Source organism: Pithys albifrons, chromosome 17 (genome assembly GCF_047495875.1).
Source record: "Pithys albifrons albifrons isolate INPA30051 chromosome 17, PitAlb_v1, whole genome shotgun sequence".
Classification (NCBI taxonomy): domain Eukaryota; kingdom Metazoa; phylum Chordata; class Aves; order Passeriformes; family Thamnophilidae; genus Pithys; species Pithys albifrons.
Window position 1 is genome coordinate 1,325,927 of NC_092474.1, and position 25,595 is coordinate 1,351,521.

General features: G+C 43.9%; 1 protein-coding gene across 2 annotated transcripts in view; it reads left to right on the forward strand.

Annotated features, from left to right (window-relative positions):
• Nucleotides 1-1,916: 1,916 nt before the first annotated feature.
• Nucleotides 1,917-25,595, forward strand: part of ZDHHC8 (zinc finger DHHC-type palmitoyltransferase 8) — a 112,291-nt gene continuing 88,612 nt past the window's right edge. Inside the window, exon 1 of one of the 2 annotated variants that reach the window (XM_071571985.1) lies at nucleotides 1,917-2,124. In XM_071571985.1, the coding sequence (XP_071428086.1) occupies nucleotides 2,021-2,124 (104 nt within the window). In that variant the 5' untranslated portion in view covers nucleotides 1,917-2,020. The remainder of the gene's footprint in view (nucleotides 2,125-25,595) is intronic. The other variant, XM_071571986.1, reaches the window with a different exon arrangement.

Genomic DNA, 25,595 nt, shown 5'->3' on the forward strand with positions numbered 1-25,595 from the left:
ATGAATCTTAAAATAAACTTGTGCGTATTGCACATTCTATTACAGAATGCTGAACAAACTTCATAAAAGGTCTATAGTGCTGCTTAGGGATAATATTTTTCAGATAAAAATATCAGTGGAAAATTAATCAGTTTTGTTTGCAACTAAAATTCTTCACCAAGGCTGCTGCTTGAGTGGGAAGGAGGAAGGAGCTTGAAATTATTTACGTGGTGAAGTCTCTGCTTTTTGCCATGCAAGTGGTGCTAAAGTAACTCCTCACCTGAGTGCTCCTGAAATGGATCTTCCAGGCTCGTTCTGCTCAAAAGGTTCAAAAGGAACCCAGTTTACCTCCTTGGAGACCACTCAGCAGTAGCATCAAACCTGGTAAGTGAAGGCGACTGAGAGATTTGCTTCCCAAGTATGCTCTTGATCCAACTTAACATCCTCCTGTAGCTGTGCCTGAAGGCATTCAGATTATTATGCAGAGCCTGGTTCTGTGTGAAATTGTTGACCTTTTGATTAGTTACAAGGATTTTAAGAGTAATTAATTTCAATAAGGCAGCATGACAAGAAGTAGTGAAGCATAGGAAACATTCAGTGTCCTCCAAGCATTCAGAAATACCTTGGTAGATGTTGTCCCTCCCTTTCCTCAAAAGTCTTAGTCTGGAGATCATTTTAAGTTGCCTTCTGGCTTCAGTCCCTTAAGGATAAAACTTGACATTTTTAATGTTCTTCTACAGGGCTAGAGAATGTATTATTTTTTTCCTTCCCTGAAGTGGGGCAGTTGTTAACATAGCTGAGATTTCACATAGCCATATGTCCTGAGGCTGGAACTTGCTGGCTTTGCTTTTGTTAAAGCTGATGCTCGAAATTTTGTTTGATTTTTTTTTTTCAAACAGCAAAGTTGAGGGCCCTGACGGCTTTTTGGTTGGGTTGTACGTGCTCTGTTCTTAAGACTTTTAGGACTGTGGACTCTTGAAATGAGAAATGATAATGTCCTTTCAGAACAGAACTGCAGTGTATACCTCCTAGGGCAAGCTTGCTTGTAACAACACCCAGCAGAACGCTGGAAATGTGGCTTTTGTTGTCTTACGAAGTGGTTACTTTATCTGCATGTTGGCAGCTGCAAAAGGGGAATTAGCTGAGGAAGAGAGCAGGAGGGAGGGAGGGAGCTGCAGCTCCTGGTCTTGATTTGTAAACTTCCAGGTGGCCTTGAACCACTTTTCCCATCTGAGGGTTTCCTTCTGACTGAGGCGAGCTGCTGGGTGGTGCCCCGAGTGTGAACAGAGGAGCCATTCACACTCTGCTCTTAGGGATGCCGAATCGGTGAACTTTCTGATGTTACCTTAAATTACCTCTTGTCTGCCTCTTGATGCTAATGGGTAGATTTAAAAAGAACAGCGTATACTGCAATTTCAGTTATGTTCGCGCTCTGTTAGCGACCATGGAATCAGTTAAATTTGGCAGACTGCAGCAATTCCCTTAATAGTGTGAGTGGGTTTAGCAGAATCTAAAGTAGCCAGCCCCGCACGGTCTGTGCCCAGCTGGCCCGTCCTGCCCGTGTCCCGCAGGGCCCCGCGCGGTGCCGCAGCGGAGCCGCGCCCGCACCGCCTCCAGAGCCTGCCGTGCAGGAGCTGCTGCACGGGCCGTAATGTCCCACACAGCGCCTTGTGCAGCTCGATACAGTGCCTTTTTTTCCTTTTTCTTGTAAAATGGAGAGAGTTGGAGCCCCGCTCTCCGCAGGGGCTGCCCCGCTGCGGGAGGGCGCGCCCCGAGCGGGGGCGGCTCCCCTGCCCTCCCGCAGCTCCGCGCTGGCTCCGCTCCCCGTCTCCCCGCAGCGCTACCTTAAGGGGCTGGTTGACATCAGCCGAGTGGGCTGGGCGGTGTGGGTGGGATTTCCTGTGCTGGAGGTCAGCTGCTCCCGTCCCTCTCCCGTCCCTCCCTGCCGCCCGGGTCCCGCTCTCCCCGCGCCGGAGGGACCCGCATCCTCCCGGCGCCCTCCTCTCGGGTCGGATTTACATAGTGATGTGTAAACTACAGGATGCCCAGCAGCACTGGAAAGAGGTTTAAACCTACTAAATACATCCCGGTCTCCACTGCAGCTGCCTTATTAGTGGGTTCGACTACTTTATTTTTTGTTTTCACGTAAGTACCGCTCTGGCGGAGGGGGGGCCGGGCTGGAGCCGCCCGGCCCGGCGCGGGAGGCTGCGGGGCTTGGCCGTCCTGCAGGCCCTGCTGCTGCTGGTCCCGCTCCTGCCGTGCCTCCCGCGCTCCCTGCCCGGCTTCGCTTTGCAGAGCCTCACGATCGCTTGGTATCGTCAAATGCGCCTGACAGACAGAGCCACCATTTCATGGCATATAAACCCCATCAGCCTCCCGCAGCAGGGGGCTGTGTGCGGCAGAGATGCCAGAGCCCCGCAGCCCGTCTGTGTGTGCCGGCAGGGCTGGGGCCGGGTGGTGCGGGGCTATCCTGTGTGTGCGGGCAGGGCTGGGGCACAGCGGTGCGGAGCTATCCCGTTTGTGCCGGCAGAGCTGGGGCAGGACGGTGCGGAGCCAGCCCGTGTGTGCGGCCAGGGCAGGGCAGGGCTGGGGCACAGCGGTGCGGGGCCAGCCCGTGTGTGCGGCCAGGGCAGGGCAGGGCTGGGGCACAGCGGTGCGGGGCCAGCCCGTGTGTGCGGCCAGGGCAGGGCAGGGCAGGGCTGGGGCACAGCGGTGCGGGGCCAGCCCGTGTGTGCGGCCAGGGCAGGGCAGGGCAGGGCTGGGGCACAGCGGTGCGGGGCCAGCCCGTGTGTGCGGCCAGGGCAGGGCAGGGCTGGGGCACAGCGGTGCGGGGCCAGCCCGTGTGTGCGGCCAGGGCAGGGCAGGGCAGGGCTGGGGCACAGCGGTGCGGGGCCAGCCCGTGTGTGCGGCCAGGGCTGGGGCAGGGCGGTGCGGAGCTATCCCGTGTGTGCGGGCAGGGCTGGGGCACAGCAGGGCGGTGCGGGACTATCCCGTGTGTCCGCCAGCCAAGCCCCGCACTCCGGCAGGCAGAGTGGCCTCTTCGGCAGCCTCGCGCCTCTCCCAGCGTTTATCCCGCAAAGCCTTTCCAAGTGGAAGGAATCCTATTCTAAGCATCACCGATTCCACTTGTTTTTATGTAACTGTTCCTAAAAGCCTGAGGATCTAATGAACGAATTTACATTTGTTTGAAGGAGAGAGGCTAAACTTTTTCCTCCCGTTTCCTCTTCTCTCATTCTCATCTCCCTTAAATGCAGAATTGAGCTCTGGCTGTCGGCTTGCAGCTCTCCTGTAGTTACATTAATATGTGAGCGCTGTAGTGCTTCGGCTCTGTCTCCTCTCCCTGTACATGCACTGGAGTTCTGTCGCTCCAAGCCCTTCCTGTGCCGGGGTATCGCAGCCTCCCTGCAGAGGTGTCAGTGCTTCCAGAGAGATACTGCAAAACTCTGCTCTGAAAGCCCTGACTAAGCTGCCTTTTGGGAAGGTGAAAATATGGCTATTGCATATTAAGTTTCATTGTTTCACTTATTTTGAAGTTTTATTATTTCTTTCTTTGTTTTGCCTTTGCTAATTTTTAACCAAGCTCAGTGAAGCTGTTGGAAGCAGAAGGCTCTGTGAGAGTGGGAGTATGTGTCTATGTCATTATCTTTTGTGGTTTGGCTGTGATATGATTCTCGATGTTTCAAAATGCTCATCACTAGTGTGGTAATCTCAATGTAGGATTTCAGAATAAAATTTAGATGTTGTTTTGTCTAACAGTTTCTTACATCAGAACAGATTTTGACACTGAAGTTATGCTCTTAACGTGCCTTGATTTCTCATTGCTTGTTTTCAATGCATTTGGTATGAAGTACTGGTAAATGCTTTCAGGATATTATACTGTGTTGAGAACTGGTCAAGCCTCAAGAACTGGTACAAGTATCTGCCTATCATTCATCATTTGGGCATCTAATTATAGTTTGATGCTTGCAGGCAAGCCCAGGACAGAAGCTGAAGCTGTCTTTGGTGATGAACTTTGTTAACACTGGCGTGGTGAATGTTAAATGGTTTCATAGTAAAAAAAAAAAAAGGGCGTCTTAATGCTGGCATTTATTTTTCCTGCTGCTTGGGAAATGGATATATGCTGAGGTTGTTTTGGAAGCTGTGTGCTTGTTTTCATATGATACTTCCAGTGCAGAGCTACAAATTGCTTAGTGATGTAAGACTTTCCTGGTAACACAGTTGTTGTTGAAACATCCTTTTGGCTGCAGGACATCAACAGAGATGTTCGTTTTACAATTTATTACTGTACAGAAGAAGCAACTGGCTTTAATTTATTACCAAATCTCAAACTTCACTCTGCTCCCTCTGTTATTGGTGAATATTTACATGCAAAATGAAGTATTTTAAGGATCTCTCCATATTGTAACTTGGCCTGTGTATCTCGGAGTGTTAGTACATTTTTTGAGGACTGTCCCAGACATACGTTCTCTGCCAAGTCTTGTGTGTAATAAAAGTAACACATAATTGAGCAACTGTTGTCAGGCAGGATCTGAAGTCCTGTCCATTCAAAAATACTCAGATGAATTTGTATGCAATTGGTGTTGTTTTTCATGCTGAGCAGTTTTAGTAAAACCTCTCTTTGTCATGGCATCAAAGCAAGCAGTATTAGTGAGATCAGTGTCTTTTGTGTGGAGGTGATTTTTTTCCCCTTTCCTGAGCGTTTCCATTTTTTATCTTTTTCCACAGGTTGTGTTGTGTCCTGCAGATCTTTTTGTTGTGATATGTTATTAAAGGCTAAGATAGACCTGAATTTTCAGATGTGTTGATTTGCACAACCTGTTTGATGTTGGATAGATCTCTGATATGCAGCAGTTGGAACACTGGCCTAACAATACTTTAAGCAGTGCTCTTGATAAATCCATGCTTGCTTGTCATAGCATAAGACAATGATCAAATAATTAAATGAAGATTTACATGTGTGTTTATTACTTCCTTATTTGTATCATTAAGCTCTAAGCTAAGGCTGCTGTGTCTGTTAATGAAGTAACCTGTGTAAATACATGATGGGTGGGACCTCATATCAAACTTTGGGTGCAGATCAGCTCACTGGGTTGTCAGGGTTTTGAGCAACTTCAGTGTGGTAGAACTGAATAATAGAGGTTAAAATGTGTGGGAAAATGGAATAATAACAACTATTTTTAAACCATTTACTGAATAGAAGAACTAAACCTTTCAGGGCACTGAAACCATTTCTGAATAACATGTATGAAAACAGAGGATCTGACTTGGCTTTCTCCCTGGACACGTTTGTGGGCTCAAGTCAAACGTTGTGTCTTCTACTAAATAAAAAGCTCTTTGAACTTGAAGGCCAGGGATAGATTTTTTTGCAATGTGGTCTTTATTTTTAGCTATTGTTCAAACACCTTTGCTAAAAAGTAGCACATAAAGAGTGTTTGAGACACGGTGTCCACTATTAGTTCGTGGTGGTGGAGATCAGTGGTACTGTTATACTTTGGGAAAATTCCATTATAGGTTCTCCTTTATTCTTTTCCCTCAGCTAACCATTTAGGGTTCACTTTATCACTGGTATATTCCTTTTGGTTTTATGAGGGGGAACTAAACTCTTTAGCTATCAAGATTATTGCCTGGAAAGGCAACTAAATATCACAGTTACATTATCATAGGCTTTTAGCACTCCATGTGTGTTCCTTCAGGAACAAATACAGGGTCTGAGTTGTCACAGCAGGAGAGTAAACAAGTGGTAACTCCAAGCTCTATGAAGGAACCTATCAATAATGTTATATAGAATGATTAGATTAATTTACTTACATGAGCAAATCATATGGCATAATGAAGGAAGAACCAATTCTTCCTAACACTGCAAGAATCCAGAGCGATTCAGTTCTAACAGAACTGAAATTATTTCTACCAACACCCTCTTTTTCTTCATTTTCTCATCAGGCTTTTTGTTAGAGATAACCTATTTCAGTGAAATCTGCCTTGCACTACCAACTGCTATGATGTAAACCTCAGTGTGTTCATTCAAAGACCCAGAGTTTCAAGAACTTGACACCTTATTTGTGTAACTTCAGTATTAGGAGAGAATGCAACCTAATTGTCAGTAAGCATAATGTCACCCAGTGAATGGTTGGAATCCATGATCTGAAAGGACTTTTCCAGCCTAAGGGATTCTGTAATTATTCTGGAGCTAATAGTTCTCCTCACCTGTTTGAATTGGCTTCTTACTGTAGGTGTTAGTTCTGAGAACCTCTGAGTTAGTTCAGCAGCTGCAATGCCTGTGTCTATACATTACACAGCAAGCTAAAAGCACGTGGGTTTAAGGGAAAACTGTGGCTCATTTTAGTAAGGAGGAAAAAGTTTGTCATTCTCTCATTGAATATTGTAGACTAGAAGTTTCTGATAAAATACCCATTTTCAGACTGTATTTTCTGCAGCATGCAGCATCTTTGAGTCCATGTAGTCCATAACAAAGGTCCAGGTGCCACTACTTTTTTGATATAATGGTAGTAATACTGCTGTATATTATTCCTTCAAATGGAATAATAAAATGAGTTATTTTCTGGGTGAAGTGAAAGCACAAATAAGGCGAAAAACTCATTCATTCAGTACTGAAAATGAGACTTTAACTTTGTTCTTAAGAGCCATAATGGGAGGTAATCACAGGTATACACCACAGACATTTACAGCTGGCACTCTAATGCAGCCTGTGCCACAGGGAGTTTAATATCAATAACTTCAGGAAACAACTGAGGAGTGATGAAGTGGTGTAGAAGAGCAACTGAAGTTGAAGTCACAGTAGGGATGGGAAAGAAATAGAGAAATAGCCCATACCTGTGCTGTTCAGCTGTGCTCTATAGCAGGCCTGGTGGACTTACCTTAACAGAAAGGAAAGCTTGGCTTCAGTTAATGAACACTTCAAGAAAAAATGATATTCTTCCCACATTTGTATATCATGATACTGTTATTTCATGAACTGGAGGACTCAGCATTTCTGTAGCTGTATATGAATTCAGGTACTTTTATGATAAATGCACCTCTTAAATCATAAACACTCCCCTGCTCCTGCAATTATCTGATCCTGTACTGGAACAGCCTTAAAATAAATATGCAACAGCACTTTAAAGTTCAAAACTGTAGTAACCATGCTGGATGGTAGTTAATGGAAATATAATTATATGTATACCTAGAGATCTTGAACTATCTGTTAGATCTTTTCCTCCCATGACTTGCGTATGTTCACAGATCAAAAAGGGGAAAGTATCGTCTGCTTTTATGCCTTGAGTTTGTTTAGTCACTAGCAAAGGTCAAGCTAATAGAAGATTATCTTTGCTTTAGTGAATTTGATTTGTATCCAGAATGTTTTTCTTACTGGAAGTATTTTGAAGTCTTCAGTGACCTCCAGTTCCAGATGTTCACTTCTGCCATTTCAGTGTTTTCATTTCAGTTAGAACAAATGCTAAAATGTGATTTAAAACGTGTATTACAGATGTCATGGAGCTTCATCTGTAACACAGGTGTGTTTTATACCAGCCTAGAGGAAATAAAACTGGATGCTGATAAGTAAATGCACAACAAAGAAAGTAAAAAAGGAAATTGTAGCTCAGATTGTTGCTGCTTGATATGCTGCTGGACAGCATGAACTGTGCCTTGAAGTGTGGTCTTACATCCTTCTTATGGTTTGGCTTTGCCCCATAACTTACTGAAGGCTGCTTGTGGATTTGGGTGAGCTCTGGGGACAGTTGCTTGTATGATGCCAGAAGTTCCAGGTGTTCCTGGTGTGTATGAAAGCACATGGAATCTGCTTATCCACTTCCCTCTTGTACCTAATGAATGGTCTTATCAGATACTGTAATTCCAGAACCTTTGGAGCACAAAGCTCCTCTGCCTTGTCTGTTCCCAGCCATCCAGGGCTTCACTTGACAGTGCTAACACCAGTTGTGAAAAAGAACAAATTCCCCTTTCTTGAACCTTCCTTCCACACCCTACTTTATTGCTTGGAGTTTTAATGTATTTCTGATTTTTCTTTTATTTATTTTTGTTCCATATACCAAATCAAGAAGTTGCTGGAACTGGTAGGGAGCAGCTTCACTGACAGCCATGCAGATAACACTACACAGAGGGAAAAGGGTGTGCAAAAAAGTGCATCAGTTTTTAATCAGGTGAACTTTAAAACTGACTTCACAAGCACACACTGATTTCAGGGAGTGCAGCTCAGCCTCCTGAGGTATCTTAACATTTTCCATGTTAAATGCATCTTTAATGGCAGGTTTTTCCTGTCCACTCTCCCTGCAATTCAGAAGAGGTAACACTTGCAGGTTGACCTGACTCATCTCAGTTGTCATGTCCATCAGCTTCTGAAAAATGTTTACTTTTGTAACAACAAAGAAATGTCCTTTTAAGCCGTGGCAATTTCATCTTGCTATATAATTTTTGTAAACAGAATCTAGACAAACTTGTCATGCAAGATAAGACAGGCAGTCTCAACAGGAGAGGAGATTTAACTGAAGTGTGAAAAGCAGTTTGGTTTGTTGGGGCCTTTTTTAATGCTCTAAGAAGCCTCAGTTTTACTGCTTTTAAATGGTTGGTTCTGTGGTCTTTGCTTCCAAGGGGACCAGCAAAGTTGGCAATAAAGGACATTTCTGAAAGCTATTAAAATTCATTCCTTTAGGAAAACCCCTGGTATTTCTTACTAACAGGCATATCTTTTCTTTATGTAGTTTGAGAAAGGGAAAGGGAGAATCATCTCTGTTGTGGCAGTGAGTGCCTGGGATGCTCAGCTGAGGATTTCCAGCTCTGTGTGCAGCCACTGCAGTGGCATTTCAGTGCTCAGTGGAAATCCTGTTTTAAAAAGGCAGAAGAGCTACTGCAGTGGAAGTTATTCCTGTACATGGGCCACAGCTGTAGTCAGTGTGTGATCTATGCCAGTAGCAGCCTCCTTTCTTTTTCCTAATAAACAGAGATTAAGGTCATATGGAAATAGGAACGAGAGTGTCTCAATTAGATCAGGGTGGGCCTCTGAGTCTTTGTACATGAATATACGAGCAATTTTTCTATTTTTGTTTCAAGTCCTTTTCAAGATGCTAATAGAAATACTCTTCATGTTTGTCCAAGGATGCCACACGTGTAGCCTTTTATAAATAGAAGCAATCTCTGCAAAACTGTTCAAGCTCAGTTGGTTTGTTAGTAATATAAACTAAGGGATGTTACTGCTCAAAACACAAAACTTCAATTGAGAGGCAGATACACGTGGTGCCCTTGGAGATCTGAGTTTTGAGGTTCATTACCTGGGATATTTGTTAATTATACACATAAGATTATTGTGTAAACAGCTTACTCTGCTCCTGCTGCTTGCTTCTCAGCTAAGATCAGCTGTGGAACTTTGTGTGGGGGTCTCTGTGGGACCTGGGAGGGATGGCCTGGACAGGTTTGCTCTGCTTACTTTACTTAGTGTTAAGCTACAAGGAAACTTTTCCAAGCCTACAGAGGGAAACCATGAGTTTGGTTTAGATTGCACTGGAATACATCTGCAATACAGCAATAAGGTGGTACAAGCCAATTTGGAGCATGAAAGAGATGTGCACCTGAGTGGGGGAGAAGCAGCCTAAAAGCTACACAAGCTACACTTGTGTAACCAGGGCAAAAGTGAAACATTGATTTACTGCCCTTTGATTTCAGCCAGTAGATACAAGACTTATTTCTCTCTAATCCAAGAGTAATGTTCAATTTGGCTGCACTGTTGCAGAGCTACTATTAGTTGATCATTTGTCAGTGGGAGCAGCTAATGAAATTGAAAGGAAGAAGCAGTACTGCTACAGTTTTTAATGGAAATTCTGTATTATTCTTTTGCCAAGAATACCCTAAATTGGAAAAACCTACTCAGCCTGGATCTTGTTTAACCGTGGAGAGGCGGTTTTGGGGTTCCTTTCTTGGTGATTGCAATAATTAATTCAAATGAGTACACCACAGTGTAGTGTTACTACATAGATCTTCAGCCAGTAATCTGCATCCAGAAAGAAGATTTAATTAGTCACTGATTGTTCTTATGCAATTACTAATGCAATTTAGCTAGACTTGCTTCAAAGCTGTCCAAAGTGCCTAAAATTCTGAGCTCTAAACCTATTCTGCAAATATTAGTGGGTACTTGATTCTTTGTTTTTCTCAGTATGGATATTATGGAATAAACTTTATGGTAACCCATACTTAGATATTGCAGTAGTTACCACGGGCTTGTGAAAGTGTAATCACAGAATCTGTGGACTTCAAATGTGAAATCCTTGTGAAATACCTGTTCTCTGCTGCTGTGTGTTGAGATCACCCAGTAACAAAGGACAGGTGCAGGAAAAATACCTCTTGAATTTAGATCTAAGCCCCAAAGCAGCTGCTTGCAAGGTCCACCTGCACCATTTTGCTGTGGACTTTAATATCACATGAAGTCACATAATTAGGAAATGCCCTTTGTGCTGGAGGACAAGGCAGGCAGAATGAAGGTAGGAATCCATGAAATACAGCATTTAACAAGCACATGTAAGTGATGTCATTTTTGATGAAGGAGGCGTTCAGAGAGGCAGAACTACTCAGTCATTCCCATGGAAATAAAGTTTGAATGTGCCACTTTGAAATGCCTGTTCTGCAGAAAACCCTGGTACTCATTCAGACTAAACTAATCACGGAACATTCTTAAATGGACAAATTACTTTTAAAGTTGGAAGCCCAACAAAGCAAACTTGAGACTGCTTAAATATATAAGGGCTTTCATAAATAAAGTCAGACAAAGCCTTACTCTCTCAGGATTCTTAAAACTAAATTGGCATTTACATTAGCTCTTATTCATGTCTTCAGGGAAATAATCCATTGTAATATCAATATCAGCACAATTTAAGTACAGTACTGGGAATAAGGAAAGCTTGGACGTTTCTATAAACAAGCATCATTTTAATTTAAATGTGGGTTGATCACAGAACTGCTTCAAAATGGAAAAGTTCAGCTTAAACCTTTTCTGTCTGCTCTGATCCCAGTCGGGTGGGAGAGGCAGGTATTTCCTTGTGGAAAAACACTTCCTCTCCCCCTTCTCAGCCAGCTCAGTTTCCAAAGTTATTTAGGATTATTTTCATTGTGTATAACCTCCCTTTCAGTTCTTTCTCATGAGTGAGATCTCATTTTGCATATTTAGCTTTCTCCCAAGATTCATGTTTGCCCCAGCAGTAAGACTCTCCAGATGTGTTATGATCTAATAATGCTGTGGTTAACCCTTGTCTGCTGTCAGCAGCTGGCTGAGCCACCTCCTGTGTTTTACCAAACCCAGCATTTGATGATGTAGTTTCCTGGCTCCAAGCAGGAGGGGCCATTAGTTGAGTAGGTGGGCCCTCTCCCTGCATGGGGTTTGTGTCTGGTGCTGGGCTCAGGAGCCACTGCCAGAGACTTCCCTGTGGAACCACACTGTTAACTTGGCTTCTCCTCCTGCATTCCAAGGCACAAGGATGGAACAGGGACTTGGGGAAGTGTGTGTGATCATCTTCATGTGGTCAAACCTGTGACTTTGACCACTTCTGGTTTTGTTTTTGTTTTAAATTATCATCTCATTTCTCCATTGTGCGGTGCGTAAGTCTCACGTCTTCCTTTTCTCTTTGATCTTGGTGCAACCCCTGCCTTATCACCTGGCCACATGGAGGAAATTACTTTTCCAAAGAGTCTCTTCCTAAATGTAGATTGAGGTTTGTGGTTCAAGTTGGCAATTTAGGTTCATTTGTAGGGGCCGTGTAGGCATTAGCTCTGTCCTTGTGCTTTCCATCCATGGCTCACAAAGGTTGCTGGGATGGAGCTGTGGTTTGACCTGGCAGCACTCATTTTCTTTGGGTATTACATGGCACACAGCCCTGATGTTGTCTTGGTTAAAAAATGACTAGCCAGACTCCAAAGGCATGGACTCTTCCCTGTGTACATTCATTTGTTGTTAAAGAATCTTGTCTCCTTTCTTAACTGCTGGGTAGGTGACAACTGGAATTTACCATTGCCACAGATTTACTGGATGAGAAATGTTCCTCTGGTCCCCACCTCCAGATCAATTCTGTCTCTTGGCCACCTTCAGTTACAACTTCTGCAGCTGACCTTGAACCACATTAAGTGCTTAGAAGTGAGAAATGTGCCGAAGCCAGTGAAGGTGCTGCAGGTAGAGCCATAACAGCAAACAGGACATGATTGCTAACCCTGCCATAATCTAGTTGTATATCAGTTAGATAGTATAATTAATTTATTATCCTAATTCTCAGGGTCATTACATCTCATTGTATTCTTTATTTACACTGTATGCTAATTACTCTGCAAAGAACCAAGTACAAGCTTATGTGGCAAAGCAGCTCTGAAGAGAGATTTCATAATATGTGCATTTTAAAAGAACATTATACCAAGTGACAGCCTTGGTCTATAGTTTTTAACTTGATCAATGTACAAGTAGGTTGACTTTGCACATCCTGCATCTTGTGTAAATGGCTAATAAGTCTTTGTAGCAAAAAAAAAATATCAACAGGTATTGGATATTTTTTTAGAAATGATCAGGTTTTGCTAATTTTGTAGGAAGATGTGTATAAAATGGCTGCTTTCTGATACATAGTACAAGTCAAGCAGAAGGAGATATAAAGCCACTGAGTCTAATGAGGTGGATTCTAATTTGTGTACAGAAGTTGTAGCATCTGCAGCAGCAAAGGGGATTAATATTTGCCACAGAAATTTCACATTGCAAAGACAATGCAGGATTTAAATAACAAGACTTTCTGGGTGTGGCCATTAAATCACTGGTATTTTTTAAATTGCTAACAAAACTTCTAGTCCATGTCCAAACAGAGAAATGTATCAGAAAGTAATTGCAAGGACTGCTTCATCTCCTCACCTTACATAATCTATCCATTTTGAAATGAAAGCCTGTTTGTATGAACAGTGCTCTCAGGGAGCTGGGGGACAGTGGAGGAGGACAGGCAGACACTGGTTTTTTTAATAGTAGAAATATTGGTTCTGTGAAATGGGATGGTTGTCATCGTGTCACCTTTGTGTGTTTATAGAAAATGGCATTTGACAAATAGATTGCAGTGATAATAAGATACAAGGTCTTACATGTGGCATTCTCTTTGGGCTGCTGCTGCTGCTGAAGTGTTTTGAACAGGTTGGGAAACATCTGCTTTCCTCCTTCTCTACTACTTGAGTTGAGAAGACTTTGCTGGAGCAAAACTGAGCTCTCTCTTGTCAAGTCTCCATCCCTTCTGTCTTCAGTAGCATAACTTGGGAATGAGCTCATCAGTGCTGGAAAGTGGGGCAGAGTGGCACTGTGTAACTGGAGTATTGGTGTTCAGGAAAGTGTGCACAGATGTGCCAAATCCAGGCTGAAGCACTGTCAGCCCAGAACTCAGTGGAGGTCATTCTTTCAGAGAGGGTTTCTGAAGATGTGCTTTATTCTACAGTTTCTGCTCCATCTAATGTCATTTTGGGCCATCCTCAATGCACAGGAATGTCACACAGCGAGACTGTTTTGTTTCTTGAACACTTAAATCTGCATGAATGTATGAATGTGGAGGTACATGTGCTAAAGTGCCATTGTCTCTCTTGGAAAGTTTAATGCTAACATTGTAGTCTTTAAACTTTCATTTGTATGCGATTCCACAATGACTAATTACTTTTGCTAAGTAATTTTTCTTGCATTGTATGACAAATGCTACTGGGATAGAGCTAAACATGATATCTGTGGCTCGAGAACTGAAAAATTAATGATTCCTTCTCTAACCTGCTGTGTTTGATTTATAATTCATATCTGATAAGGGACATGCTCTTCTGAGCCTGCTGTCATCTCTCCATTTACTATCTAGGTGGGGTTTTTTAATTCTTCCTGTGGTGGAAGTTGGGGGGTTGTGAATTTTTGGTCTTAAAGTGCTCCTGAAAAAGGTTTCCAGACCCACATTTTCTTCTCCTCTCATTTTCAGCAGACTCTCTGTCTCCTGTAGGATCTGGCCCCAGGACTTGGGTTGACCCCAGATGTCACAGCTGCTGCTGCTGCCCACTGCCATGAGCCTTGATTTTCAGCATAACCCAAGTTCATGATTTATCTTTGAGAGGCACTTGACAGCAGAAGGAGAACTGCAGGGGTCTTAAGTGTCTTAAGTAGGTGCCACCAGCCACCCTCCTTCTCGAGGAGAGACACAGCTATGAACTAAGCACCAGCTTTGGAGAATACCTCTCTCACTTCCTATGTTTGGTCTTTGCAGTCACTCTGATTCTTTCTGGGCTATCTGGCTGCCTCTTATCTGTCTCTCACACCGGGTTTTTTGCTGTTCTCTGTCTTGACAGGTGACCTCCAGGTCAGTCTGTTCAAGTGGTTAAGACCTTTGGCCCAAGATAAACAGCATAGGGTGATGCACTGTTTGTTTACCTTCTGAAATGCCAGAATAGAGGCATTACAAGGTGTACTTCATAATCTAGTCCCATCTTCAGGGTTACAAGGTGCAGTTCTAAATCTAATTCCATCTGTTGAGCTGGGGTTGCTCCATGGGTTGATTGAACAACTCTTCTGTATTGAAACTGTAAGTGCTCTCAGTGGGCCTCTGTCTTTACTGTGACTCACACACATTTGGCATCCTCTCCAGAGAAGCTGACCAACATTTCTGTGTCTTCCCCACTAAATACTGTGCTCTTAGTCTATGAATTTACTTGCTCCAGAACAGTGAGCTGAGCTGCAGCTGCTCAAAAGGGAAAGACATGTCTTGCAATTTGCCAGTTCCAGTGTCTTTTGAACACAGCAGAGCCCTGGTCAGGGAGGGAGGCACTGATCCTGCATTTTGTGATTACTGTGCTTTGTGCTTTTGTTTGCATCTTTCAGAGTGGCGTTACTTTTGTTGCTTCATCTGCTTTGGAAATGAGAAAAGGCTATTTTGATTGCAGTATTGACTTGGCAGCATTTAAAAAGTGTCTCTCCTTGCCAGTTTTCTTCCTGGTTCCCCTAGAAATGCATTTCTCTTGGGCTGCTCCTGCCATTGTGTGTGCTGTGCTGTGTCTCCAGAGCAGCATACTCTGCATGTGTGATGGGTGGGTGCTTGCATGTCTGATGTGGGATTGATTCCCCCAGGCATGTGAGTCCTGCCAGCTCCTAATTTAGAAAACTTAAGGTTTTAATATACATTCTGTCTCTTAGTCCCAGTTTGGCCTCTTCTTTTGGAAGGCATATACTGTGAATGATCTACTTTATTTTGTTGTTGTCTGGTTCTTTTCGGTTTGTTGGGGTTTTTTTTATAAAAAAGGAGTTTATTGTTATGCTGAGACAGTTAATTGAACAGTCTGCATCTAATTCAGACCTCTCATCTTAGTTCCCTTCTCACTCTTTCTTACATGCCTGCTTAAATAATCTGAGCTGCATAGGAATTACTGAGATGGGCTGAAGCCCACCCAAAGCTAGAACCTGAATCTGATCTCCTGACATGCCCATTAAAATCTCACTGCAAAATGATTATTCGAAGGTATCAAGTGACTGCATGCTTGGTTTAAATCCCTGGGAGGGCTGTTGGTCCTCCTGGCTGATTGTGTTACTGCAGCTGCCTTTATCATGCACATGTCCTGGGCCTTCCCTTTCTGATACAGGACTGTCTGTGGCCCAAGGACAAGATCCTATTCTGTAACTCTGAAGTGATGAGCTTTTCAGCAGAAAAACAAGGAATAACACTCTTCAGCTTCCTCTTGGAAATGTCTGAATCGTTTTGGTTAAAGCCTTAAGTGGGACAGATACTTTGCTTGAAGGGCAGAGCTGGCAGAAAGGCTGCAGCCTAACAGTTAATTTGGTGAAGTGATTCAGAATGGAAAATATGCAACATTGTTATATACCTGTGCCCTCTCAGTCCCATCAACAAACATCTGGACACATTCTCATCAGCCTTTCCAGTGGCTGTTTGTCTTCAGATGCTTCTCTTCACTCCTCAGTTTTCAAGTTGGACTTGGTAAATCTAAACAAATACGGAGCCTTCCCTCTGAAAGTCAGTCCTCTTAAATCTGCCTCTTCTCTGGGGTGACAGTCTTGTATTGTATATATTGTATTGTATGTATTGCTTGCTCTTTTTCTTTTTTCTGAGTTCAGAAAACAGTGTTTTAAACTAAATTATCTCTTTGAGAAGACACTTCAGACAATTTAGAGTCTGCGCCCATTTAAGTGGTGGGGGCAGGATGGAAAGACAGGAGATTATCAGGTTGTGCTGCTGTGAATTACTGTGCAGCAAAGGGTTTCTGTCATTTTCCCCCATGTTAATGTTTAGTCAAAGGAAATGTGACTAAGGAAGGAGTTGCAGTGTAGGAAGGGATGTTCTGATTTCTATGGCACTAAGGCAGAAGGGATTTTATATTTTCTCCAAGAATACACAAACACTCCCCTGTCACTTCCCTGATACTACTTGTGATCTTTTGAAGGCTGTTGGAGGGAAGGCACATCAAGGGAGGCCAAGACTAACTCGCTGCTGATTCTTACTACTGTTGTAGCCTTGACTCAGAAAGGAGAAACCTGTCAGAAGTCAATATATCTGCACTGAATTTCCAAATTATTATTAGTATTCTACATGCAGATTAGCTTTCTTTTTGTGCTTATTTAACTGTATCTTGGAAATAGCCTTCTAAAAATATTATCAATAAATGAACACAGGATCAGTGCTGTGCTGGGCACACTTAAAATGTCTCATGTCTAATATTCTTTTTTTCCATCTAAAGAAAATAGAAAGGAAAAAACCTCAGAATCCCTAAGGGGAAAGTACTGCATGTTCAGGTCTCTTGTCATGGCCTATTTGATTTATAACTGTAAAAATAATGTTTGTGTTCTAGAGCTGGGCTAGTCCAGAGTTCTTTGTTGTCCTCCCACAATGTGGGAATAATCCAAAAAGCTTCCATGAGGACACTATGAGATTTTAGGTGCATGATGGTACAAATACATATCTGGATCTAAACTGTCCATCTCCATTTTGGGGTGAGCCTTTAAGGAAGGCTGAGGCCCAATGAAACAGCCTTGTTTAGTGACAGTTCAGTGTCACTTCACTTGCCATGTCTGCTCACCCCACCCAGCACTGCATCCCGCTGCGATGACAGTTTGCTGGCAGCTCTCCACAGATTCATTGGGAGTTGGCTGAGCCCCAGCTCCAAAATTACTGGTCAGAAGAGACTGTAGGGCACAACTCTATCCAATTTGTAGTGTTGATTTGAGTCTTTTTTTAATTAACACTTTAAAAAGTGTGTCAGCAGAGTGCCAAAAATTACAAGAAATGATCAGCTGAAACATTTTATTGCAGCATATGATGCTGTCCCATATTATCATGGGGACATGGCACTTAGATATGGCAATATTTTTTTCTGTTACTTTTGGTCATTTTATGGTCAGCAGCAAGTGGAAAGTCTTCCAAAAAATGCTGGGGGTTTGGCTTTTTTTCTTTTTACTTTTTCTCCTCAATTCTTACCTCCTTTTCCCAAATTCCCATTAAGTCCAGTATCTTATTGAATTTAAAACCAAGAAGTTGAGATTTTTTTCCCCCCTTTTCTCTAAGACTACTTTCTGTCTGGTGTTTCTGGCTTAAAGAGGTGATAGTCAGATATTTTGTAAAGATGTACACTAATCCTTTGGAGATCCTGCAAGTACAATCAGGACTAATAAAATCTGGCTGGCTGATTTTTTTATGCAATCTTCTTTCTCCTTCTTTTTTGCTTTGAAGCATAATTTTTGCTTTTTGGTTTTCTTAACTGCTGCTTCCTCAGTGCTTTGTGAGGCCTGTCACTCTGTACTGGATTGTGAGGGTGGTGAACATCAGGGGGAAGGATCAGAGCTGGTGTTGACAGCAGTTTAAATGCCCTCTTGCTTATGCTTTGTGGTTATGTTTCCTATAGAGCAGCCAGTTTACAGCTTCAGATTTTGGAAATACTCAGCACAGAGAGGCTGTGCCCGGTGCTGGAGCCATCCCTGCAGAGCAGGGTGAGGACTTTGTGCTGCTCCCAGCCCAGCAGAAGCAGCCTGGGCAAATTCCCACTCAATTCCCATTCCCCCTGCCCTTCCCAGGTGACCTGGGCTGGCTGGATCCCCACTCAGCCACTCTGGCCTGTGCCCCGCAACAGGACAGGGAAGAAAACAGGATGAAAAACCTCATTAGTTGGGATGAAGGCAGGGACATCACTTACAGTCATGGACAAAACAGACTCAGCTCGGGGAAAACTGATTTATTGCCAATTAAAATACATTTAGATGGTGAAAAACAAAAGGTAAAACCTCAACACCTTCCCCCTCATAGCCCTTTTTTTTGCCAGCTCAGCTTCATTCCTTTATTCCCAACTCCTCCACCTCTTCCTGCCCCATGAGGGGCTGGGGCGTGGGGGCTGTGCTCAGTCCATGATGGCCCCTCTCTGATGCTCCTTCCTGCTCACGGTGTGGGCTCTCCATGGGCTGGAGTTCTCTCAGCAGACCTGCTCCCCAGGGGCTCCTCTCCTCTGGCCACACTGTCCAGGGAATGTTCCCTGCTCCCCAGGGGCTCCTCTCCACAGGCCACACTGTCCAGGGAATGCCCTCTGCTCCCCAGGGGCTCCTCTCCTCCAGTCACATTGTCCAGGGAATGCCCTCTGCTCCCCAGGGGCTCCTCTCCTCCAGTCACATTGTCCAGGGAATGCCCCCTGCTCCCCAGGGGCTCCTCTCCACAGGCCACACTGTCCAGGGAATGTTCCCTGCTCCCCATGGGCTCCTCTCCACAGGCCACACTGTCCAGGGAATGCCCCCTGCTCCCCAGGGGCTCCTCTCCTCCAGTCACATTGTCCAGGGAATGGGCCCTGCTCCCCATGGGCTCCTCTCCTCCAGTCACATTGTCCAGGGAATGTTCCCTGCTCCCCATGGGCTCCTCTCCTCCAGTCACATTGTCCAGGGAATGCCCTCTGCTCCCCAGGGGCTCCTCTCCTCCAGTCACATTGTCCAGGGAATGCCCCCTGCTCCCCAGGGGCTCCTCCGTGGGCTGCAGTGTGGACATGCCCCACGATGGCACAGCCTCCCCTGCTCGGCCCTGCTGCCCTCAGGGACTCCTCACATTTTTACCCGTGCTCCCTGCAGGTTTTGCCCTTTCCCAGGTGCCCCAGCCCAGCTGAGGGCTCTGCTGTGCCCCCTCACAAAGCTCCTGCACAGCGCCTGGGCACCCACACCTCCCCAAAATAAACATTCCTACACAGATGTTCCAGCAGTTCTACATTTATGTGATTATTTACACACAGGAGAAGGAGGCTGTGACCAAAAAAAGCCCTTTTGACCTTCATTATCCTCAGCTGCACCACAGAGTCAGTCAAACAAGTTGGGAGGCAAATGGATTTTGTTATTTTTTCTGCATATGAACTACTTGTTTTTTAGTAGCTCTTAACAATCTCTCTTCAAGAAAATTATCTAATGTCAGAGTGCAGCAATGGCTCACTCTGATTTGTGAAACTCCTCAGAATTTCCATTATGATTCTGTGAGTCACACTAATGTGGCTTCTTCAGCTGTGACTTGTGTGCTGCATTTGCATACCCTGACACAGCTTCACTGTCACAGTCTGGGGGCTGCCAGAGCCTGAGCTGGGGGTTTTATTCAAGCACAGGACACAAAATACCTCAGTTCTTGTGCTCTGCAAGCTGCTGGTGAAGAGGGTTTGCTGGTGAAAGGCTGTGGCTGCACCAGCTGCAAATGAGGGGCTGTGACAGGTGTAACCTCCAAATTCAGCTGCGTTGCTGCTGACTGGCTGCTTAAATGCCTTGTTAGTCCTGCAAACCTCTTAGAGAACTTGATGGGTTTGGTTTTAACCCCTGTTGAATGCTGGGGTTTGGTTATGGAGCTGAGATCTTTAGAGGGAACATTGCAGAGAATAGCTGCCTGTCCTCTGAGGACAAGAAGAGGTCTAAAAATGTGGAGACTGCACTCACTAAACATCCATGTAGGAGAAGGACAAGACGTGAAACATCTACCACAGTTTTACAGGGATATATTTGGGAAACTTTAATAGCTGGACCCTGTTACTGGAAAGTATGTAGGAAGGGACAAGGAGGAATAATCATCTTCTGTCAATGTCAGGAGAAGTGACTGGGTCGTAAGCTCTGTGAAAAATGAAGTTTCCAGAGCAGAAATACTAAAGCTTTAGCCTAGTTCAGTTTTTTCTTTTCCTGTCCTGAAGCACTCCATCATAATTGCCTTTGCTCATACTCCACCTGTCAAGGGATGACAGTGTTATGCATTAAACTTGGTAGGTGTGACAGCAACGTGTTTGCCCTGCCAGAACAGAGGCAGCTTCTGTCCATCCTCTGCTGCTGGCCCGGGTCTACTACTTTGTTTTCTCCCTAATTTAGAAATAATGCCAAACTGTGACACATAGTATGTAAACCCAATAGACTGTCCTTCCTGGGCCCCTTTAAAAATACTGGAGAACTGCTTTTAATGCCTCTGTTTATTTTGGTATGGTATCCAGACTGCTGGAAATATGTTTATAGCATAGTCTAACAAGCTGAGGCTCCTCTCTAAGATTTCAGTGCCTCATGGCTGGATAGGAAAAGCTGGCGCTCTCTAAATATGTATTTATGTCAGATTCTGGCTTGCAGCAATAGTTAATGCCATGAGCAACTGCCTAGTTAATGCCACCTAAGCTGAGTTGGAGCAGCAATTGTTCCTCAGCATATGACACAGTGATCCTCATTACTGCAGCTTCATTGACTTCTGCAGTAGACTTACCAACACCTGTGTTGTGAGCAGCACCAATTACATTGGGTCATCTGTGTTTAAGCTTGATGACTTCATGGAAACTCATTTTAATTTGATCTCTGCTTGTGGAGCACAAATTTCAGGTCAACTTTGAAATCTGTTTAATGATTTAGAGGCAAGAAAGGCAAGTATATGAAAATCGTGTTATTTACATTGAACTGAAGTTAGAACTCTGCTGTGAGTGCCTGGAGCAAATTTAAGTGAGGTGTAAGCTGCTCCTTACTTTGCTGATAGGCTTTGAATCCATTTTAATGCCCTGGTTTTAATCTCTTATTCTTCACACTTCCAAAAGGAAGTGCCTTTTGCTTGATGCACAAAGACTAATTTCATTAACTGGAAGACAGTTTTGGAAACAGCACTCTTTGATAGAAATACCTTCCACAGCAGGGAGAATGACTGAAGCATAGAATAAATCAGAAGTTTGTTTTGAAACCTTATATAAGAATCATTCTGAACACTGAACAGATAATAATCCTGATGGTGTAATATTGGAGTTGTTTAGATCAAACGTGCTGCTTGGACCAGTATGTGGCCATGTGGTGTAAAAAGCCATTTTGGCACATCTGCTGTCCCTGCTCATGCCAATACCCCCCTGCTGCAGTTACTTACAGGGTTGGTGTTTACTCTTCCTTTTCTCTCCAGGCTCAGACCATTGAACTTGTCAACTCTTTCTCCCTGAAATCCAATGATACAGAAAAGTGGTCATTTTTTTCCTTTGCTCTTCCAAATCTTAAAGCCACTGCAAAGCTGTCCTGCAGCTGATGGTTTGCTGGTGGTGCAGCTGAGGTGGAGTATGGAGAATTTTGCTTTGGTGCATGTTGCAATGAACCTAATGGCAGTGTTTTCCATTTTGCCTCTGAAAAGTGCCTGTCTTATGTTCACTTGTAAAATCTGATGCAGTGAAAAGCTAATATTAGCAATGAACTCTTAAGGCTGACTGGAGAATTGATTTGGAGTATAGAATAGCTTTCCTGTCAGTGTTTTGGCCAGCCCTGCTTAGTGTGGGCAGTAGTTAAATCTTTCTGAATTTCAACAGAATTTAGGCATTTAAATGATTTACAGGTTTTTAAAAGCATTGTTGTCATACCATGACAGCATTTTAATGAACTACTTTTTAAAATTACAACTGGAACTAATATCTGCTGGAGTAGTAGCTCCTTCAGTACATAGCAGAGTTGTTGCCAGGAATATATTGAATATTTGAAGCCCAAATTGGATGTAGTGAGTGAGTCTAGTTGGCTCATTCAATAACTTGTTAGCAAAGCATAAAATCCTACTGGAGCAAACTCATCCTGTGCTTTCGAAGAACATCCCTGTTCTTCATTAACAGATTGAAGATTGCTTAAGCAGCTCAGGGGTTTGGGGAGGGACTGTCCTTGTGTGGGAGTGTTACCTGGCTTTAAAACCCACTGTGTGGTTGGGGTTTTACAGTGCCCAGCTGTGTGGTGCAGAGTGCTTGTTTTCCTCCCTATCCACTCCTTGCATCCCTGTTTCCCTGCTGGAATTGCTTGGAGAGCAGCAGCTGCTCTGAGGCACAGCCCTGGCTGGCACCTGCAGCACCTGCTGAAAGGAAGGACAGGGTTGCTTTGGGTGACTCACAGGCACCTTAAGCCTACTCTGGAATTGGAGAGTAGGCAATTGCAGGAATTGCAGCTTCCTGAGGCAGCCAAATGTGAGCTGTGTGTACCAAATTCTGCTCCTGGCCTTTGCTGAGCACCTGGCAGGGCACGAGGTTCTGTCTCACTCTGGGGGGCACTGGGCTGTCCCTGCTGTTCATCCATCGGTGTTTTGCTTCAGCAGGCGAGGCCCAAATGAGCACTTTTTTGGGGTAGAGTGGCTGTGAACCACGGGGTATTTAATCTGTTTAATGTATTTAATCAGTGAGCTAAGAGTGCTGTTCTTCCCAGCAGTTGTTTTTGCTGGTTTTAAGGACAAACCTGCACAGGAGGGAGGAGGAGCGAGAGGTGATGTGAATCTGGGTGCTTTGGCCACTGTTCTGGGTGTTCATTTGGCACTGGCAATTTCAGAGGGATGCTCAGAGAGTTGGCAGGGAGATTTTGCTCCCGAGGAATGAGGAATGAAAGACCTTCCTTTGAAGTCTTTGGGCAGCAAGAGAGCAAGCCTGTCCTGCTGCATCCTGTTTTGTTTCTGGGTGAAATACGATCCAGAGTGACCAGAGACAGGTGGACTCTGTCAGAGGTCCAAAAGAAGAGGCCAATAAAAAATGAGATCCTAAGCTTAAGCATTTTTACAGATGTGCCAAGCTATATAAAAGCCTGTCCTACATTAACTATTTTAAAACACATTATAAAGTTAAGTGACTCTCATGTATCATTTGGTGGCTTCAGTTCTTTCTGTATACAGGCAATTTCATTGAGTTAAGATAGTGCAAAGTCGATTGGGAAATCTACTGGAACTGATGTGTTTCTTTGTGTCATACTGAAAGAATTATGAATACTTGAAGGAGCAAATAATGCAGAGGACTGAAGTTGTCATGATATTTAATTTGAAAGAAGACACCTGTGTTCATTGTGGGGTTTTTGCATACCTGATCCGTCACTGAACAGCAAATATGTACAGAAGAAATGATTTTTTTTAATATTTGGCCCATTTCTTCCATCTGTAGTACAGCAAGAAAATTTAAGTGATAAACTGCACTGTAGTGATTACCAGTCTCATTCCTCAGCTGTGTGAGCCAGTAATCTTCTTAAGTGGGTGCTAGTAGGGATGGAGACCAGGACTGGAGATTTCTGTGTTGTAATTTGCACTTCATTGATCACTGGTGTGTACTGCATGATTTTTATATTCTACTTACAATATTTAAAAGTGCACATCCACAAAAAGTTATGTTCTTAATGAAAAGTACAATTTACTTGGCTAGAAGTTTGTCTATTCTTTTATCTGCTTTGTGGTGAAAGGGAGTAAGTACTTGGCCTTGATAAATTCTTGTGTCAAGTGTTCTTTTGAAAACAAAAAAATATTATGGCCCATAGTTATTTTCAGCAGAGCCTTGTTTGAGAAGCAAATAGAACTTCAAATTAAATAACTGCTCTCCATAGACTGAAAACACATGGGTGTTCTTCTCCCCTATCTACTGCCTACTTGCTCAGTGCTTTGGTCTTACACGAAAATCTTCAGAGTTAGGATGCTCTTGGGTTAATCAATGAAAATGGTTATCATTGATTGCTGTGGAAAGAAAAGAATTAACTGGTTTAATTAACCCAATGTCATGTCTATCTAGAAGAGTGGCTATTGATCTGCATGTGTTTAATTAAAATAAAGAACTTGCAATTTTTGCAAACCTTGTCTCCTCACTCTGGTTTGAGTAGGACTTCCCCAAGTGCTGGTGGTGTGCCCTGCACAGCAGCTCCGTGTGCTGCCCTCAGCCCCAGCCCCTGGCACTGGGGCACAGGGAGCAGAGACAGCTCCAGCTGGGCCTCAGGGAGCCACAGCAGCTCAAAGGGACACATTTCTGCCCTTTGTTGTCCCATTTGAGCAGCAAGCTTGTCTGAAATCAGATGACTAAAGGTATAGGAAGGCACTGTTTGTGCCATGTATTACTTTTTAAATAGCCACTTTTAGAGGGAGAGCCCTTCTGTCTGACATTCATTACCTTATGAGAAGCCTGAGAGACGAGCTCAAGGTGTTATTTAGTGTCTGTTTTTACTGGGTTTTAGCTTCTGTGTTTATTTAGCCCTGAAAGTAGAGCAGATCACTTGTGTAAATGAGAGCTTTCCATGTTGCCACCAAGGCTTTCATTAGATAGAAAACTGCCCAGCTTTGTACTGCTGGAATAAAAATAAGAGTTTTAATGTAGTCCTGTTAAAAACAAGTACTTTCAGATGCTTCTCAAGTCCTTGGTCAGTTTTTGCTGTCTCTTAAACTTGCTTTCCTGGCTTCCATGTGGCAGTAGGGAAATTGAGCAAGTAAAATATAGAATATGATGCTAATCTTTGCTGATCACTTTGGATTCTGTGTGACCAGAAGTGAAAATGTGGCAAAACAAGATTGCAAGCAGTGAAATGGATCCTGACCTGAGTGTGTGGAAGACAGAAGCAACTGCTGAAATGACTAAAACCTGTAATGATTGTGGGGTGTTGTTTGTGACTGGCAGAAGGTGGCTTACCCTGTGCTGCTTCTAGAAAAGGCACCAAACCTGCCCCCTCTGGTGCCCCTTCACTCCCATTGTGTGCCAGCACTGGCCACTGTGGCAGAGGGATGGAGGTTTTCATCCAGATGTGTTGTCCTGGTTCAGTTTGCTGTGTAACCAAGACCAAAGAGGGTCTCTGCTCTCTCTGCACTTGCCACTGATACTGGCTTCAAGTCCTCATGAAACTATGCCCTGAGCCTCCCTTGTGCATAAAATCACCATTTGGAAATGGAAATTACAGGTTGCAGTGGCAAGCTGCCTTTTAATCGTGATTATCCCCAACACTTCCATTCTAAGACCTTATTTTTAATTCTATGAAACTGGCCATTTGGGTGAGAAACAAACGTGCTCCGTGCTGAGGGATTTTGTGTGTGCTCAGGCTGAAACAGAATGATGTTAAGATAAAATGTTTTGCCTATCAGGATCTGCAAGTTCAGCCAGGCTAAACCACAGGGACTTGAAATGGGGCAAAAGGATGGATTTTGTGCTTGGCTTTTTTCTGTCCTCACAAAGATCTGCCTAAACTTGGCCAAGCTGTTAAATCTCCACCAGAGCAGTGGGGTTTGTGTTCAGCTGGTGACTGCTGCAGGTTCTTACTGCTTCACCTTCACAGAGCATGATGTGCTGCTCAGGGAGCTCTGCTGCCTCAGGGAGGGCCCTGTCCCAGGGAGGAGCTCTGCACACTGGGCAGGAGATGTGGGGCAGGGTTGACA